Source organism: Rhinolophus sinicus, chromosome 16, assembly GCF_057876585.1.
Source record: "Rhinolophus sinicus isolate RSI-liver-muscle chromosome 16, RSI-T2T, whole genome shotgun sequence".
Classification (NCBI taxonomy): domain Eukaryota; kingdom Metazoa; phylum Chordata; class Mammalia; order Chiroptera; family Rhinolophidae; genus Rhinolophus; species Rhinolophus sinicus.
In genome coordinates, this window is record NC_142516.1 from 126,247,271 (window position 1) to 126,267,449 (window position 20,179).

The window sequence follows — 20,179 nt, forward strand, 5'->3', positions numbered from 1 at the left end:
CTCCCCTAAATACTGCTGTCCAAATCCCTGCAACCTATAACTATGTCACCTTATGTGGCAAAAGAGACTTCACCAATGTGATTCAATTAAGGATCCTGAGATGGAGAGATTCCTGTGGATTATCCTGTGGGCCCAACTGTAACCACATAACCACAAGTGTCCTTATAAGGGAAAAAGGGAGGCAGGAGTCAGAGTGAGTGTGAACAGGAGATGTGCTAGTGTAAGTAAGAGGCTGGAGTAAGGCAAGGAAGGGGGCGTGCCAAGGAATGCAGACGGCCTCTAGAAGCTGAAAAGGAAACAGAAGGTCCCCGCAGAGCCCCCAGAGGAGCCAGCCCTGTGCCTATAGCCTGACTTTAGCCCAGTGAGACTGACTTCAGACTACAGACTAACTTATAAAACTGTAAAATAATCAATTTCTGTTATTTAAGTCAGTAAGTTTTGGGTAATTTGCTGTAGTAGCAATAGGAAACCAGTAAGTATTTTCTTCCCTTTAGATCTATAAATCTTTGTATTTACTGCTATAAAAGCAACTGAAACCACGGTTCAAAATAAACTAAACTTAAGACATTCAAATCACTTTATAAGAAAAGGTTAAATGAAGATTTCCACACATGATGACACACATTCATACTGCTTTTAATCAGCAAAAGGGCTTTTTAAGAAAATATATTCATTTTAGCTTTTATCTGAACTTTTTAAATTTCTAATTTTTTGTAAGTTTATAACATACACAATGTTTCAGTATAGTAGTACATTAGCACAAATGTAAAGAAAAATTTTAATAGAAGTGGCCAATCAAAAACTGCTGGAGATCAGTACAGTATTTTGCTTATTGTGGATTTATGTGATATATTTCTGCATATTTTGGATACACGGACATGGAAGCCTAAACTAGACGGAATGAGGGAATTTAGAGTAATTTTACTTGTCCTAGGACAGCCACATCAAGTCTTTGAAAAATATTCCATATTCTCCATTATCATTGATTATCAAATCTACTATATTTTGCTTAGTTTTCTTCACATTAAAACCTTTCCCAGAGTGAAGTCTGCGTCATGGCAGAGTGAGATGAACCCTTAGTACCTTCCCTCAAATCTACAAATAGTCAAATATCTGTAACGCAACAAAGGTTCCTGTGCTCAACACACTAGGAGCCTCAGAGCTCCACACATCAGTACATCCAAAGGCGGGCGTACTGAAACACACGGGGGGGGGGGGGGGGGGGGGGCGCGGCAGGACAAGGGGCGGAACAGGGATGGCGCCTGAAGCCACGGTCCCCTGCCTTGGCTGAGCGATGGCACCAGAAAACACAGCAGCGGTGGCGGGTCGGGGTGCAGCCCCCACACCGCTGCCTGGTGGAGAGAAAGAGGGGCAGCAGCAGGATGGGCGCCTGTGAACCCAGCTCCTTCCTCCAACCGTGGCAGCCAGCGCTCACGTCGCCAGGGAGCCTGGTAGCAGCAGCAGAGACGTGTGTACAGCCTCCCAGCCAGTACAGCAGTGCCAGCGCCGTGGGGAATCAGGTAGCAGAGAGGCTGGTTTGCAAACCTGGCTCCCCCAACCTGCCACATCCCCCCCAACACACACAGCGGTGATGCTGACAGACCCAGGCAACACATGCACAGCGGGGTTACCCACCCTCCCCATCACCCAGGGGGCGTCTCCCACGCCACAGAGATGCCCCACCACCACGACCCCAGAGGTGCAAATAGAACAGGTCAGAGAAAACAAAAATTTGTGCTATAGTACTATTTACTAGAAAACAAAAGAAAAACCTCTAATCATCAACCCACTGAATTGGTAAAATCAAAACGGTACCCAAATAATGAAAATGTTCATGACTTTAAATATGCTGGCAGAGAACAACCCATTCAGCAACATGAACCACCACGGTAACACAGAAAGAAAATGACAATCCACCAGAAACCAAACTCAAAGTCATGGAAGTCTGTGATCTAAATCACAGAGAATTCAAAATAGCAGTCATGAAGAAACTCAACAAGATAGAAGAAAACTCAGAAAGGCAGCTCAATGAGCTTAGGGATAAAATTAGTGAACAGGAATATTTTGCCAAAGAGACTGATACTATAAAAAAGAACCAAACAGGGTAGCCGGATGGCTCAGTTGGTTAGAGCACGAGCTCTCAACAACAAGGTTGCTGGTTCAATTCCTGCATGGGATAGTGGGCTGTGCCCCCGGCAACTAAGACTGAAAACGACAGGACTTGGAACTGAGCTGCGCCCTCAACAACTAGAATGAAGGACAACAACTTGGAGCTGATGGGCCCTGGGGGAACACACTGTTCCCCAATACTCCCCAATAAAAATAAATAACAAAAAAAAAGTTAAAAAAACAAACCTAACAGAGAGTGAAAAATAATAAAACACAATTGGTTCTTTAAAAAAAAAAAAAAAGAACCAAACAGAAATCTGGAGCTGAAGAACTCAATAAATGAACTCAAAAGAACTCAATAAATTAAAAGCCCTGGAAATAGAAAAGACCAGAGAAGAGAGAATTAGCAAGCTCGAAGATAAAAACGTAGAAATAATTCAGGTGCAAGAGGAAAGGGAATATCTTTAAAAAATGAAAGAATTCTCTAAGAACTATCTGACTCCATTAGAAAGGACAACATAAGGACAATGGGTTATCCCAGAAGGAGAGAGAAAGAAGGGAACAGAGAGCCTACTCAAAGAAATAATGGATGAGAACTTCCCAAACCTGGATAAGGAGCTGTAGATACGAGAAACTCACAGAACACCTAATTATCTCAACACAAAAAGACTTTCAAGACACATTACATTAAAACTATCAAAAGTTCATGGCAAAAAAATTTCTCAAGGCAGACAGGGAAAAGAAGACAGTAACCTACAAAGGAAACCCCGTCAAGTTATCAAATTTCTCAGCACAAACTCTAAAGACCAGGAGAAACTGGAATAATATATTCAAAATATTGAAAGATTGAAACCAGCAGCCAAAATATATTGTGAAATGTTTGTATTTTTGGCAGTGTTTTTCTCATTTAGTTATTATTCTCTGTGGTTTTATTAGCATTTGTTTTATAACCATGTCTGACAGTCTAGTATGATGATTTTTGAAGATAAGATTTGTGATAGAAGAGGATTCTAAGCCTAGGCCCATGAACAATTCTAGTAAGGTTAGTAATAAAAAAAATATATAATCTTTTGGGCCATTTCACTGTACCAGTGCAACATTTAAAAAAAAAAAAAAAAAGCCTACCACTACAACAAAGCTACTTATCAAAGGGTTTTACATGGGCTGGTAATCCAAGGTGTCCTATTCCATTTGAGGTAAACAATGTATAATGGCTCCAGCATAACTGAAAAGACACTTACATATAAATCACAGACATTGGATAAGTCAAGGTACTTACTATTTTAAACAGCTATTGAAATCTCAAATCAAACAAAGTTTTTGTATTTATTTTTAAAAGTCTCATTCAGTGAAAGGTCCAGGAAGCAAGTTATTACAAGAACTTATTACCCAGAAAAGGGGGAGTAGGATGCGGGGGTGGGTGCGGGGGGGTGGAAACCACACAGTTGGTAGGAAGCTAGTATGTCAACACGTCAAATGATAGTGAGGAAAACGCACAGTAAATGAGAAAGTGAAAAGTATCAAACAGTATGATAAGTCAACAAATTGAAGACATGTCACATGATGGTGAAAACACAATTTGTCTATCCAGGTTGACACATCAACAGATTTCACCAATAAATGACATGCAGCAGTAACATTTGTAAAATTTTTAAATGATGACTTTTAAGAAAAACTTTTCTGTTGCAAAGAACTGCCACAAAAGAGCAAAGAGCAAGACATATTTAGTGTGGTGTCCTCATATCTGGAAACAAAGGTCTTGGAGGAACTGCACTGGTATCTTCATTGAGGTGCCCCATGAACAACGGTTGGCTCAGTACAAGGTTTTACCCTCTTCAGTAAAAAAAAAAAAAAAAAAGAAAGGAGGGGGAGGAGGAAGGGGAGGGGGAGGGAGAGGGAGAGGAGGAGGAAGAGGAGAAGGAGAAGGGGAGGAGGAGAAAGAGGAGGAGGAAGAAAAAAGAAGTATATTCTGATGTCACAAGACGGCTTTCTTCAGAATGTACTAGTATCAAAAACCCTTAGAAATGAAAGGAAACAAGTCTTGAATGATGCTACAAAAGTGATTTGCTTTATTAAACAAAGACCAGGATACTTGAGCACACAAATCTCCTGCTACATACAGAAATCTAGTAGCTTGGCAGAAGAGGAGTTCTCAAAAGAACATTTAAACTAAAAGGTGAATTACAGAAGAAAATAGTAGGCCATACTTTACTGACTGCTTTGAAGATGGAGAAATGGCTATAAAGCTAGCTTTCTCAACAGACATTTTTTTTAATCCTGTGGACTGATTGAACAGGTTTCTACAAAGCTCTAGAAAAAAACGCTTTGAATTTAAGTGACAAGAATTCTGGATTTCACAGGAAAACAAATTTTTTTGAAAAATCATGTGGCAAAAGGAAATTTTCTACTGCTGTTCAGGATGGGGGAAGGATACCAGCCAGTCTCCAGCATTACTGAAAACCACCAGGAAGAACTAAGAAACAAAACTGAACAATATTTTCCCTCCCTTTCAATGCAAATGTACTCCTGGGTGCAGGACCCTTTCTCTGATTCTACTGCTCATTTAAGAACAAGTAAGTGGCCTACTTGGATAAGGTTAAAAAAAATAATGAAGTAAAACAGTGAAATTTACCTACACTACTGACTTTATCATTAGAGTTGATATCCTTTCTGGGGCAGGGGAACCACACACACACACACACACACACACACACACACACACAGAGTAGGCTAATAAACTGGGCAAAATGCATAAAAACAGAAAAATATTCTCTATTCAAAAGAATGTTGACAATTATTAACTTATATCCACAACTTACTGATTAGGTAACATACATGAGCTATAGGTATAACAATGTTTTGCAAGGTACTTCTATATACCTGTATTTAGGAGATACTGGTGTATAATTTAAAGACTCTATTTAAAATTGTAAATAAATTTAGGTTCTCGACCCGGCCTTACTATCAACCAGAGCTGTGCCTATGAGCCCGTCATTTACTTTCTCTGGACTTCAGTTTCTAAATTCAAATATAATGCTCAGAATCAACAGGAGTTGGGTCAATGGGTTCCCAAAATTTAGCGTACATCAGGACCACCTGCAGGGCTCTTTAAAACAGACACAGAGTTGCACTGAACTCCCAGAATTTCAGATTCAATAGATCTAGGGAGGGGTCAAAGAATTTGCACTTCTAACAAGTTCCCCAGGTGATGCTAACGCCTGGTTGGAGAATGATACTCTGAGAACCACAGAGGTAGACTAAACCAAACTAACCAAATTTTTCAACATGATGTTTTATGTAACTGAGATACATCCACACACAAAAATGATGGTGAGACCAAGAGAAAAACAGTGTATCAAAAACAAGGTGCACCACAGATTTGTCATCTGAGAACTAAAGTAATGTCTCATATGGAAAGAGCGGTGTCCTTTATAAGGGAATATTCAAGATAATTTGGAGTGCTTTTTTTTTTTTAGACTTACTCTTTTAAGCAATAAAATTTGTTTCACATTGATGGTTTCCATAAAAATCCTTCTAAAATAGACCATGAAATTCTTCTATCTTCTCCAACAGGTCCACTGAATATAATTTAATCTTTTTTGATGTCTCAGTTACTGTCATAATGGAAACTACTATCCTGTTTCCCCGAAAATAAGACCTAGTGGGACAATCAGCTTTAATGCATCTTTTGGAGCAAAAATTAATATAAAATATTAATACAAGACCCAGTCTTATGTTATAGTAAAATAAGACCAGGTCTTACATTAATTTTTGCTCCAAAAGACGCATTAGACATGACTGTCCGGCTAGGTCTTATTTTTCGCAGGCTATGGTATAACAATAACCATCTTGGGAGCTAGTGAGATGTGTTGTGCAGTTTGTTTCTGTGCCAAATGTTCTCAGTATTATGATTTTGAAGTTCTTTTATCTGCTTTTAATTTTTTTTCTTTTTAGTGCTTCTTGCTATAAATCTCACTGTAAGTCTCTCAGTTTCCTGATGGTGCCTCTTGAACTTTCTTCATGTCACTTCTAAATAATTCTCATTGACAATCAAAGAGTTCCTCTATAATATAAGTAAATGAATAAACTATGAGGAACATTTTTGTTGCGTTTTTTTTGCTAAGTTCTTGGTTTTATCAGATCTTCAAAAAGAGTAAACAAGTGACAGGTGAAGCCTGTCCAAGAATCAGTTTACAGATCACCTTCCATATGTACTCTTTCTCTTTCAAAATAGGCCCTCCCCTCTTTAAGAGGGGAAAAAAAGGTAAAACTCTCACCTCCACCAAAAATTTATAATGCATTGCCTGGAGAGGACCCAAGAAAAGGACAAGTCAAAAAACTATTGTTTGGGGGGAGCCTTCTTAAGTGATAACTGAGATGTCACTGACTATCCACTATAGGGCTTCTTATCTTTTCCAGTCCTATTTATCTCTCTAAAAGTTAAAAACAGGATATTTTCGCCCCTAACAGGGCATTCTAAAGTCTGATTCATTATGGTTGTGGGCAATTGAGTGCAGTTTCCTTTAAAGAACGTTGTCTGTTCTGTCCCCATACACACCACCCCCATGGTGTGCTGTCCAAGAATACATCACTCCTTGGGGCGCGTCTAATAAAATCAAAGTAAAGGGAACACTGGTAAGAAATATCTAATGATAAAACTATATTTTTTTCAAATATTTAAGTATAAGTAATTCTCTTCAGCAATTCTCAAAACTCATTCCTTGAATATTCATCAGCTTGAATAAAAAGCACATTTAAAGATCTGAAGCAATATCAATTAAGGAGGCTGATTCTTTTAAATATAACAGAAGTATTTTCCAGGACTACCAAACTGTTCAAATTATGCATCATAAAACCCACAGACAAAAACTGTATACGAACTATTTTAGATTAAGTGTAAATTATTCAATGTGGTAGTTAAAACCTATTTTGTCAAATCATGTCATGAAATTTTTATTCTAATTAGTCAATTCTCATTACCTCTTTTAAACAGTTTAATATTTCTACCTTGTATTAAAAAAAATCATAGCTAGCTTTAAATCCAATTCATTTTTAACAGTAGGTGTCATTCTTCTTCATTAATTACCCCAGATAAAGTTATTTATTAATGGAGTTATTTCTGAATCATTTCCTTTTATTTATACCTACAAGCTGAATATCAGAGATCAGAAAATACAAGCACACACATTTAAAAAGGAGCAACACACCTTTTATCATATACTCACTGCATAAATATTTTATTATGCAATTTGTAATGATGCAACATAACATGATAAACAGCATGTCTGTCTTTAAAATTATTATAAAAATGGATAAATTCTATTTGATCCGTATAATTTTCATCCAATTACCTTAGTAGTATCTTTTAGTATGTATCCTATAATTTATTTCTCTGTGGTTTTTATATTACTTAACATGTGTATTAACTTATTTATTTGAACTTTAAAAGATATCTAATGATATTAAATAAGTTTGATATAGTTGGTTGGTTTGACAGTGGAGAATAGCTTTGCTAAATGAGAGATATTTGCCTTAAATTGAATAAGCTAAACCTTCAACCTGAAGGTTTTGACAAAAACATATTTATTATACAAAAGCATTTTATGAGAAAATTACATTGGCAAAGCTGTACCGAAATTAATTATTTTTATTTTCTCAACCATTTCTGAGTGTGCTTACAGAGGGGAGGGGGAACTGATAATATGAGTAATTAGACTTTTGCGAAGTCTTGGTAAAACCTTTTTGATATACTTCCGTCTTAAAAAGTAAATGGTTAAGGACCAGGTTACAAATCTTTTGACAAGTTAGGTGGTTCACATTCTTTTGCTTTCAACAAAACTGAAGGAGGACCTACTAGAATTGTCAACTGACGGATGCTTGATAATAAATTGATTTGGGGCATATAATTTGAAAGGTTTTACTATCACAAAACTTCCATTAGAACGAACTTACTAATATGATCATTTATTTCTCAGCACTTAAAGCTATAAAATCTAAAAATAAGACCAGAAATTGTTGCCAAATCTTGTTTCATTCTATCAATAATTGATATCGATCTCCAGACATAAGACCACAGGAGGAAGAAAGGAGACAGCTCCATTCATTTCATTAAAAAATGGATGTCTATCGAATGACTATTACATTCAAACTGAATTTTAATCAAAATTTTCATATATTTAAGTTTTTCTAATCAACTGTTCTCTAATAATTGCAATGGTACTACTCAAACCAGAAAATATTTTTAATACTTAGAACCATACGATCACAAAAACACATTTCTAATTTCATTTTATATACATATTATTGTGGCAAAGAAATTTGATAGATGATCAATAATTAAGATTTTTTCAAGCATAAAACTGTGTAACATTATCATACCATACAGTGTAACAGAATAAATAAAGAAGTTCAAAGGGAAAACCAAAATTTTCAACCACTGAATTTGTTTTCGCATTTTTAAATTGATAATGACATTTAGATTCCCTTACATACATTTAAAAGTGATGTATTTTATTGAAATATTACAATATACCAGAAAGTCTATCCTTGGTCACTATATAAACTTTTACTGAAAAATTGTAGTTGTCAATTTATATGTGTGCAAAGTAATACAGAATTGTTTCAGAGGACATGAGTAAAAATTTGAAGAACACTGTCCTAGATAAACAAAGTTATAAGTAAGGTTCATCTACGTAAGTGAAGACTGTACTAGCAGAGTAGCAAAAACATGACATTTAAATGTCAGTCTCCCTCCATAGGCTGAAAGCCACGAGGGCGTACATTTTTTGGGTATTTGTACCATTGTGCTACTAATAGCATATAGTCGGTTTACGAATTGTTTACCATGTGGGGGAATGGATGGATGGAATGAATGAATGGTGACTACACAGTGTTAAAGTATGTGATAATGGGAAATTATAAACCACAGATTTCTACCAGAAATCAAAGAGAAAACACAGAATTCAGACATAGCCAGATACTAAGTCTCTTAAACTACAAAAGAAAAGTCTGAGTATAAAATCTTGGTTTTCACTTTAAGTAATATAGCTGAAATTTGAAATAATTAAAAATACAGTCCTTTCTTTGACTCTTTTCAAAAGATACAACTATTAACTAAATGGGATTAAGAGTTCGCAGGAAAGGGGGTAAATTTTAAATCAATCAGCCACCTTAGCTATAACTGAAATTTTACTTTAATAAAGTTAGGATTCAAAGTCTTTATTAAAGCTAGAATGTCGTATCATTAAAACTTCAAAACTTACTTGTAAAATACAAAATCTTTCATCAAACATTAAAGTGTAATTCTTTTGTGAGTTAATGTTTTTCTAAGACCCTCGGTAATTGTCTAATTACTGAGATGTAGAAAAGCCACCACCGTATGCCTGAACTCGATGGCGTTTACTTCTCACATTAATGGAAGTAATAGCCTGTAAATCATTTACATGTTCCTACTCGTTTGCAAGCAGGTATTGACTAATTAAGAGGTGACTGAATCTACTGCCTAAGCACAATTTTAAGTTACGTGGTGGGCTTAAATTGTGTCCTTGAATTAATGGAAATTGAACATACCTAGGTGACTCAGTGCAATGCTAATTTGATATAAAAGTCTTAAAGCATTAAATATTTTTATAGTTTTATTGAGATACAGTAGGCATACAATAAACTACATATACTGAAATACATCATTTTATAAAATTTACCTCAAATCTCAATCTCCTTCTGACAAAATGTTATCTAAGAAAAGTACTTACCTTCATATAATTCACAATCTTAGCAAGCACGCCAAATTTATATCCAGAGCTTCCAGATAGAGCTTTCAAGTTAAATGATCCATTGCTATGATCTGAAAATGAAGTTCAAAAAATAATCATAAAATTTTCATAGCAGATGTGATTTATGACTTTTAAGCAGCTAAGATGATTTTAACTCTAGTAAACATTTTTCTTGTTTGAGGTTTTCTATCTAGTGATTTCTATCCTGTAAAATTTTGGTGAAAAATTCAAAATCTTTGAGTATGTAATAACCATCCATTGTCTTACCAAAGATGGAACAGAGTATAAATAATTCAAAACCATTAAAATACATTTCTTATATAAGTACCTTTATCTCACTCTTTCCTTAATTCTTATTATTTTCCCCCATAATTAGAAGCAAGGCTTTTTAAACAAGACAATACAAATCTCAATCTGATCCATAGTGCTTTACAAACAAACTTAAAGCCACGAGAAGTGAGTGGATTACCTCTAGAAAATAAAAAGCTCAATTTATCACTTATTACATCAATTACTGCTTATCAACTTCAAACAAACAGGCATTAATTAACAGAAATTTTTAAAAAGAATGATACAATAACTATTTTAAAGTAAACTTTAGAGATAAATTAGGAATAAAAACTATAGGCACTGACACTGCATAAACATGTACGCTTAGAATGACAGCATGAAATAAGGAGCAATCTTTATGGAAGATAATTTGTTTCAGAACATCAATCATTTTGTTGCATCCTTCTAGGCAGAAATACTAATATTACGTTACATCACAGATGTATTCCATTAATCAGACAAGAACGGGTAAAAAATTTCATCATAAAAACTAGGAAAAATTTCAGAAGTACACATTCTATTAGCAAGGCATAAGATCAAATATTATAAAGTTCCCATGTGGCTGATACACGAAAGTAGAGGTAAATAAAAGGGGGGAGAGAGTCAATGTCTGGCCCCTGCTTGGTAATAATAATTTAAGCAAAAGAATGCATTAGCACAACCGCAAGTCAAATGTAACAACTGTCAGAGTTCCAAAACAAAAGCTTCTAGATGGCAACATAATACTCCTTTGAGATTAGTTAGTGAAAAGGCTTTATTGAATATGCTTTTTTGAGACTAAAGTAAGGTAAGACTTCATGTGCAATTTCCTCTAAAAATAACTTTGTTACAATTCTGATAACTTACCTGACACATTAAAGTCTACTTGTTTGTTTCCCAACATAACAATATTAAAAATGCCTTACAGGTATGCTTTCACACTCACCATTTCAATTATTAAATACGATCTACCTACATGGTTAATTTTTCAAGATATTCAGAACCCTCATAACAATAACAACTTTCATAGAACACTTACTACTGTGTTTCCCTGAAAATAAGACTGAGCTGGGCTATCAGCTCTAATGCATCCTTTGGAGCAATAATTAATATAAGAACCAGTCTTATATTACATAATAGACCCGGTCTTATGTTAAAATAAGGCTGGGTCTTACATTAATGTTTTTGCTCCAAAAGATGCATTAGAGCTGATAGTCCGGCTAGGTCTTATTTTCGGGAAAACATGATACTTACCAAGAGCCATGCTAAATGATTCCCTCCCTCCCTCCCTCCCTCCCTCCCTCCCTCCCTCCCTCCCTCCCTCCCTTCATTAAAGTTTATTGGGGTGATGATTGTTAGTAAAGTTACATAGGTTTCAGGTGTACAATTTTGTATCATATCATCTATATATCACATTGTGTTCACCGCCCAGAGTCAGTTCTCCTTCCATCACCATATATTTGATCCCTTCTACCCTCATCTACCACCCCCTTTCCCCCTTCCCCTCTCATAACCACTGACTATTGTCTGTGTCTATGAAGTTTTGTTTCTTCATTTGTCTTATTCCTTTGTTGTTTTCAGTTTTATATACCACATATCAGTGAAATCTATGGTTCTCGACTTTTTCTGTCTGACTTATTTCACTCAGCATAATAATCTCAAGATCCATCCATGTTGTCGCAAATGGCACTGTTTCATCTTTTTTTATGGCAGAATAGTATTCCACTGTGTATATATACCACATCTTCTTTATCCAATTATCTATCGAAGGACACTTTGGTTGTTTCCATGTCTTGGCCAAAAATCCTATTTAGGAAATATTACTGCCCATGTATAAACATTAGAAAACAAGAGTAGTAAATAGCAGAGTTTAGATTCAAATCCAGCTGTAAACCCTGTGTGATCCCTTGTATAAGAATCATTAACTAGCTTTTAACACAGATTATTCCACCTGAAACTGGCTGTTTTGTTGAGGAACAGAAATTCATAAATGTACATTTAATGTTTTGTTGTTTAACTGTTGTAAAATTTTTTTTTTTCCTATATAAACTAACTGGGAAGACTATAAAAAACAGATGACAAATATGTCAAGGATAAGCACCATATAAACGGTTAATCATGAACCACATTAAGTTTTATTTACCACGGTATCTCCAGCATTTAACTCAATGCCAGGCATAGCAAACACTCAATAAACGTTAGTTGAATGAACGAATGAATGAATGCAAGGGAGGGAAGCAAAGAAGCAAAGAGGGAGGGAGAAAACAGAAGGAGGAAGATATTTCCATCTACCTTTTTATGGCCCCAGAAACGAATGTGCTGATTTATCTACAATTAAAATAAGTCTACATAGCAAGCATTTAAACAGCCTATTGTTGTAATAGCCACTCCCATAATTAAAAACCTTGATTCTATCATGCTTAGACCACAACTTTAAATAATACACCATAAATGAAAAACGTTCTACCTCTAAACATCCAACTGAGGATTCTTTTCCATTTAAATGTCACAGACTGCTTTTTTAATGCAGGTGGTGTACCTACCAAAACTAACCTTCTCTCAAATTAGTAGAGCTGAAAACCTTTTTTCTCCTCAGAATTTCTAAATCAAACGACCACATGGAAATAATCACTTCTCGGAGGGCAAGATTTATATAAAATACAAGTATTGAAAGAAAAGGAGAGAAAATAATATACTATTTATAAGATTTTATGCACTCCTCCTGGAGGAAATATAAAGCTGGTAACCTAGACTGTTTCCTAGGTTACTACCTCTTTCGACATTATTTTCTAGCCCTGGCACTGAAACATTCAAAGAAGGATCTGCAATTTTAGTTAAACACTAAGGAAACATCAATCTGTTGGTAACTCACAAATTCCTACACAGGAAGTTAGCTTATAGGACAAAAAATAAGGCAAGAAAAGGGGTGACAGTTGATATCCCAGACAGCCCTACTCAAGTTTCTGAATGATTTACTCTTAAGGATGGCAGGACTTAATGCAAATGAATGTAGAGGAAACTGTCAGCTGCACTGTGGTCCAACCAATAGAAGCACAGCTCCATCTTGGCTGTGCACTGGACTGCATTACAAACAGACGATACCATCGCTTCAACAGCAGCCTCTCAGACAAGAGGTAGGTTTATATCGTCTTTTTCATTTAGTAATACATGTCCTTATGATGCAATAAAAAATATTTTGCCATAAAAATCAGGCAGAAAGCTTTGTTCCTACTAAAGACCAAAAAAAGCAATGTATTCATTTCACTGCTTGGTAGGATTTTATTATGAAAACGTGAAGACTGCCTTGTGCTATTTGATAAGCACACTTACCATCTGTGCCTTAATGGAAAATTCATGCCATTTTCTATGAACCTGATCTTATATCCAGACCTTAGAGTAAACCATGAGCATCTCACGTTAAGTGATTACCTGATAATTTCATTTTCTCTGAGTTATTTCATTTCAGCAGTTTGGTCTGTCTTAAACAAAGGATTTTTCTTAAAGAAAAATCTAGACTAAAACCTAATATTAGACTAAAGCTTTCTGATTATATGTGCAAATTATATTAGCTGGTAAAAAGCTACAAGAAAGTTTGCTATATTTTAACAAATATGAGAAAATATTTCAAATTGTTTTTTATTTGACTTTGTAGATGCAGAGAATGCTGAGAAATTATCACAACTCTGATTTTTATATAAAAAAGACCATAAAGGTACCACTATATAGGCTGCATTATACTATAACCAAAGACATCATTTGCAGAGCTTCAGACTTTCCTAACATTTTAATTAATTCCTTACAATGAAATTTTAAAGTCTGTTACTTTAATATACAAGTCATGCTACCATTAAATGAAAGCCTTTTTTTAAATAGCTTTTCCATTTTGTGTATGCCGCAAAAATACGTATTTAATCATAGTAGTTTCCATATGTATTAAAAATACATATTTAATCGTAATTTCACAGTAGTTTGTTAGACTGATCCTCAAAATATGTTCATAATAAGTCTTTTTGATAAACTACATTTTAAAATAAAAATATGTCCTAAGAATTGGTTAATGGAGGAAAGTACAGTACCTTTCCAGGTAATAAGATTACTTTCATGGCTACTAAAAAATTCCTGTTCAGGTCTACTAAAAATTAGTATCAACTGCTGACAAATTTATAATTTTATAATATGCAAGCATGAAAACATCATTTAAGAGATGCTAGAGTTCCAGGATACTACCTATACACGCTGACCTAAAGATCCAACTTCTGCCCTTTGCCTTTGCTAGTAAATCTATTTAATTTTAAAGGATTTTTTTTCCGTAATTTTTATTACTTCTATTTCTTAGCCAGCATTCAGCTAGTATGAATAAAATGTCCTTTACAAAGCCCAAAGTTTGCTGTAAGAAGGTATCAGATCTCTCCAGGTTCAGCACATGGGATTAGTTATCTACAAAACATTACTACTGTTTGCTATACAGAGTCTCAGGTAAAATTAAAACAACTTAGTCAAATAAAACAGTTAACTTGTAACTCAAATTTCAGGTAAATTGAAATAGAAATCTTTACTACCCACATTGTTTTAACACTATAATCAGCCTATGTTTTACTGGTAATATATCTATGGTCAGCACTGATGGAGGCTCATTGCTGTTTCACTGAACTGACTAGCGGCACGGCCTATCAGAGAGTTCCGGGCTGAGTGAGTTGCTCTATATTTAAAGGCCATTATGATTAATTGATCACATTTCAAAGTGATGTGCTTAAAGGCACTAGATAATTCAATTCAAGGGCTTTTACCATAAATACAGCAAAAGCATAATTTTATTCTGATCTGGCAATTCAAGGTTCCAAAACAGTTCCAAGTCTTACCCCATAAATACTTCACTAGGGTATTTTGAAATGGGAGGAAAAATAGTTAAAGGAAATATTTCAAAAATAACAAAACATATATATATATATGGTATTTACTTTTAACACTTCCCATTCCTGTAACCAAATTTTAAAGGGGATATAGGGAATTGAAAAAAGTATAGACTGTTCTTACTTTTTTGTTTTTTACCATATTCTCTTACTTTTCATAAGGCATGTTTACAGCATTTGTTTCACATAAATTTACATTTCAGTTTCAAAACTATAGTCTCAGAATACAAAAAAAGGCATCCTAACGGTAAATATCTTTCTACTTGTCTAATTATGTCTAATCCATCAAAGTAAATTTTAGATTTTACCCTAAATTTAACACAAAAAAATTATTGAGCTCTAAAAGTAGTTTGAAAGAATAAACCACATTAAATATAAGGTGGAAAATGACTCCACATCACAAGGGTTTACTTTTTTCAGATATGCCCAGAAACTAGCTAAAGAGTGAATGTTTTGAATTGCTCATCAGTTATCGGTACACTCACAAGAGGCAAACTGCCATTTATAGCATAAGTCTAACGCGCATTCTTTCTTAATGCGTACATACTTCGTGCAAAGCGTACGAGTGCCCTGGCACAGACGCCTATTCATTACTGTTGTCATTATTGCAAGGGATAATTATTGTAAGCGTATTTGTATGTGGCTAAAGTACAGTCTAATCAAAATGACAGTGTTTACTAATCCTAATTTTAATTTTTTGGAAGTAATCCAGAAAACTCAACAAATGTATTAAATATATACATATATCTCACAATAGACTTTTAAAAGCCAAAGACAAGGAATGATTTTAAAATGTATTAGTCTGGGTTTTGAATAATATATTCAAATGGTTCAAAAACTAAAAGACTGTAACTTTGAGAAGTCTCACACACATCCCTATTCCCAACCCTACTCTCCAACTAACCCAAGTAATCAGTTATTAATTTATTGTACATCCAAGATTTGTGTGCAGATACAAGCAAATAAAAACATGCATTATTTTCCTTTTAGCTATAATGTCCTGCATCTTGCTCTGTTTACTTAACATATCCTAAAAATCTTTCTATATCACTATGCAATTACCTTATTCATGCATATTCAATTGTGTGGATATTCTATATTAATTTTAACCAGAAGAATAATTCACTGATGGGTACAAGTAAACTTCAAATAATTGAATTTAGTTGCATGTCGTCTGTGTACCTACCTCTGTCTTCTCCCCTTCCCTTCCATCTATTTTTTTTAGGGGTAAAGGAACCTGATAAATTTTTAAGCAGTTTACTTGTATCTCAAAAATAAACAGAATATGAATTTCCTTAAACCAACTTTGAAATCATTTCAAAATTTCATTTTGAAATAACAAGTCTTTACAACTCCCCAGTTTTAAAGCAAATACAAATTTTAAAAAGGCCTATTCATAATAAATTATAATATAAAGTACTAACGTCAGTATAATTTCAACCAGGTATAAGGTATAGATTTATACAGCCAATTTCTAAGAGAAAAGAAAATGAGAAGTTTGATATGTTAGGGAGATGGGATTCTGGGTGAAGCTTTTACTTATTTAAAATTGCTGTAACAATGTTTATGAAATCAATAGTAAAAATAACACTTGAAATTCACATTAAGTTAATGAATAAGGTAGATTAAACCAATCTGAGGGGCAGAATGTGGAAACAGCTTCACTGTCTTCTCCTCTCCCTCCCTATCATGCTCCCCCTGCACTCACTTCTAATGCTGTATTTAGAAGAGAAACCTTCAAATTTTCAGATTTTAAAAAGGAATCAACCTGAAAGGCTTTAACAGAAAGTCTAAGGAATATTTTCATCCATACTGGAGAGGTCCTAGGTTAGCCCAGGTGAAATTGTTAGATAGACTCTCAAGCAATTCTTTCTGCTCTTTACCTACCCACATACATAAGTGGCTCTGCCACCTATTTCCCCAAGGTCCTACTCTTTTTTCTCTTCCTCTCCTCTGTTAGCTCTGCTTTTCAAAAAGGACCTGAAACTCCTTTATACTTAAGTAAAAATAACTAACAATGTGGGTTACCCCTCCCAGAATATCTGCATTAGTGCTAAAAATCTTAAAGGAGTTCCACAGCTGAATTTTTTTTAGGCATTTGTGTGTGCACACACAATACTATTAGGCAAGTTGAGTCAAAAAAAGACTTAACTTTTGTCTCCATTTGAGTGAATTTCTATGGGTTACTTGAATACTTATAGTGATTACAGAGGCAACAAGAATGCAGAGGTTGGGGGTGTAGCCTATTAGAACATCCCACGTTACAGAACTCCAAGGGTCACCCCACAGCACAACATGAATGGCACTCCCTGGAGTTGTGCAATGTAGCTGCCCTGCTTTCTGTAAGAATATGCTCGGAAGATAAAATTTCTAAGGATAAAACAGGGTAACTTTGAAAGGCTGGTTCTCTAGACATAGTTTGAAAATAATGTAATTTAATGAGCAGTTACAGACCTGTGTTACAATGTATTTTTGTATATCCCAAAACAGAAGAATTACTCAATTCCTGTCTATTAGTCTGTTGTCTCTCATTTCAAGATGAAGGGTCACCAAGCACCATGAAACTGAAGAATTCTCAAATCCAAAAAAAAAAAAAAAAAAATGAATTTAAGCCTTTACTTCTGGCCTCATTTCATTAATTTAACTTTTAAAATACATGAAAGGAAGGAAGGAACCAAGTCCATCCAGAGAGGTGAAGTGATTTGCCAAGCAATCTGATCAAAGAAAACAAAAACCTTAGAAAATATTCATTTGTCAGCACCAACGTTTTAAAATTACGTCTATTAAGAAAAGAAAAGAAACCTAAGGAATTACATTGTTATATAGGCTTTGGGGGTTTTCTGGTCATTTTTAAATCTTTTTTGATTTGAAAATGATATGTGGCTATGTTTAAACAAAAGTCCTCACCACTTATGAGACATATACTGAATATTTCTAGATGAAGGAATATGATGACTGGGATTTGCTTCAAAATAGTCCATGGGGTGGCAGCAGTGGGAAGAGCTATGGATTGGCCAAGAGATGAAGCCATATGATGAGCACACGTAGGTTCGTTATGCTCTTACACATCTGCACTACCTTGCAGTTTTCTTTAAATGATATATACTCTCACGTGCACTTAAAAGGCACTGGTACACAGCAGGTAATCAATAAACATTTGTTTACAAGGATAAATGAAAGTCTATTTACAACTATGTAGGGGGAAAAAGCATGCAAAATAAGTCATTTCTTTCATAAAAGAAAGCATACAAACTGACAAGTCACTGAATTGAAATATTTTTTCCTCCTATTTCCAAAATTGAACCAATAAAGAAGTGAAATGATATTTTCCTCTTATTTCCAAAATTTTATTGTATAGGTACTTTATACTTTTTAACAATAAGTTTAAAGAGACACTTCTGAAAGATCAACAGAATAAAAACTCATTATTTTTAATACCATCAGACGTTCAATCCTTACAGTCCTATTTAAGGCCTAACAGTATCAGGTTAACAAGAGTAAAACTTAATGCAAGAATTCTGTAACTTTAACTCACTAATTTTGTGAAATGGAATAATTTAGTAAATGATACCTTTGGGGCACTGAATAAATATTCACGTCTATAGGTCATTTAGGTATATGAAACATTTAAGACTATCATATACAAAACAAAAATATCCTAAGATTAAAGTCTATTCATAGGCAACTTTGACTTTTCTTTCTCTACTATTTTTCTCTCAGCCACTATTTCCTGAATCAGGTCACCTGTCCTCGGATTGAAAGGAGTGGAAATAGGACACATAAATACACTGAACCAAGGTGAGAAGGATCCACAAGGGTAACGAGAAAAGCTTTTCTAGGTACAGTCTGAAGAACATGACCTTAAAATGCTAAAATGTGTTGTAGATAAGAGCTCACCGACCAATGCTTTAGTCAAATTTTAAACCAATTCAGCTTCCACTAGCAGTTAATTTCTGTGTATGAATCTTAAAACATACATATTTGTCTAATAAATGATATACATAAAATATATAGCAAGGTTTACAGAGTACATTGGCAAATAGAAAAAATACCATTAAATTTATTTTTAAATTAATTTAACAAATTGATTTAAAAATTAATACCATTCAGGCATTAAAAGAAAAAAAGATACACATTGCCTACATAAGTTTACTAACAATTATTGGTACTGAGATTTGAATTGACACATCTGTAGAATCTAGTTACATATATTCATTTTCTACTTTATTTTTATAGATTCAAAAGAGCAATAAAAGACGTGAAATCTCTTAAGAATGGCCTCCTTGAGCTCCAGCCTCTGGAACAATACCACTACATCTGTTTATCAGTACCTTGGTTTTCAAGTTCAAAAAATTTACCCTTTCCATGATAACTGGAACACTGCCTGCTTTGTCATTCTGCTTTTATTCATATTTACAGTGGTATCTTTAGTGGTGCTGGCTTTCCTTTATGAAGTGCTTGATTGCTGCTGCTGTGTCAAAAACAAAACTGTGAAAGACTTGAAAAGTGAACCTAACCCTCTTAGAAGTATGATGTACAATATCAGAAAACGTGAAATTGAAGTGGTCTAGCTAGAGTGTAACAAGATGAATAAAATCTTTGAAAACAGTCTTCAACCACTGAGAAAAAAAGAAAATTTTCTGAAGCCAACTGTTATTACAAAACTGAATAACTTTGAATCATTAAGTCTTTCTACTAGAAGGTAAAAAGCAAGTTAAATATGTACTTTGTATGTATGTGTATGCCTTTCATTAAATATAGAGTAAAACATCAGAAATGTGAATAATTTACTAATTTATTTAACATGACACTTCAAAAACTGGATAAAAAGTTCCTAGAATTCAATATTAATTAGCAAAAAAACTGGAAGACATAAATGTGCAAAGCTAATGATACCAAAATAACTTACACCGAAATAAACCACGTGGACTAAAAAACAGTACTATCCTACATGTGTTTTGATAATAAAAATACTATTTAAAATGCTTATTTAAATCCAAAGTAAAATACTTCCACTTATATATAACGTCCCTACTTTAAAACGCAGTATTTTCTAGTTTATTGAAGACAACTTACATA

General features: G+C 34.3%; 2 protein-coding genes across 5 annotated transcripts in view; one reads left to right on the plus strand and one right to left on the minus strand.

Moving 5' to 3' along the window:
• Positions 1 to 20,179, minus strand: part of GTF2E2 (general transcription factor IIE subunit 2) — a 50,622-nt gene that overhangs the window by 21,952 nt on the left and 8,491 nt on the right. For both annotated transcript variants that reach the window (XM_019750509.3, XM_019750508.3), the window contains one exon: positions 9,861 to 9,952. In XM_019750509.3, coding sequence (XP_019606068.1) covers positions 9,861 to 9,952 — 92 coding nt within the window. The remainder of the gene's footprint in view (positions 1 to 9,860; positions 9,953 to 20,179) is intronic.
• On the plus strand, positions 13,186 to 19,877 carry SMIM18 (small integral membrane protein 18). Of its 3 annotated transcripts, XM_074329692.2 has the most exons (4): positions 13,258 to 13,324; positions 13,843 to 13,902; positions 18,821 to 18,898; positions 19,337 to 19,877. In XM_074329692.2, exon 4 carries the CDS (start codon positions 19,375 to 19,377, stop codon positions 19,669 to 19,671), a length of 297 nt encoding a protein of 98 aa, XP_074185793.1. In that variant the 5' UTR covers positions 13,258 to 13,324; positions 13,843 to 13,902; positions 18,821 to 18,898; positions 19,337 to 19,374; the 3' UTR covers positions 19,672 to 19,877. The 3 variants fall into 3 exon arrangements, with proteins under 3 accessions (XP_019606074.2, XP_074185793.1, XP_088649602.1); XM_019750515.3 differs by lacking the exon at positions 13,843 to 13,902 and having other exon boundaries at positions 13,186 to 13,324; XM_088793476.1 differs by lacking the exons at positions 13,258 to 13,324; positions 13,843 to 13,902 and adding an exon at positions 18,126 to 18,148.

Coding starts and splice junctions, on each gene's coding strand:
- SMIM18 (XM_019750515.3), top strand. CDS start 19,375: ATGGCCTCCTTGAGCTCCAGCCTCTGGAACAATACCACTACATCTGTT.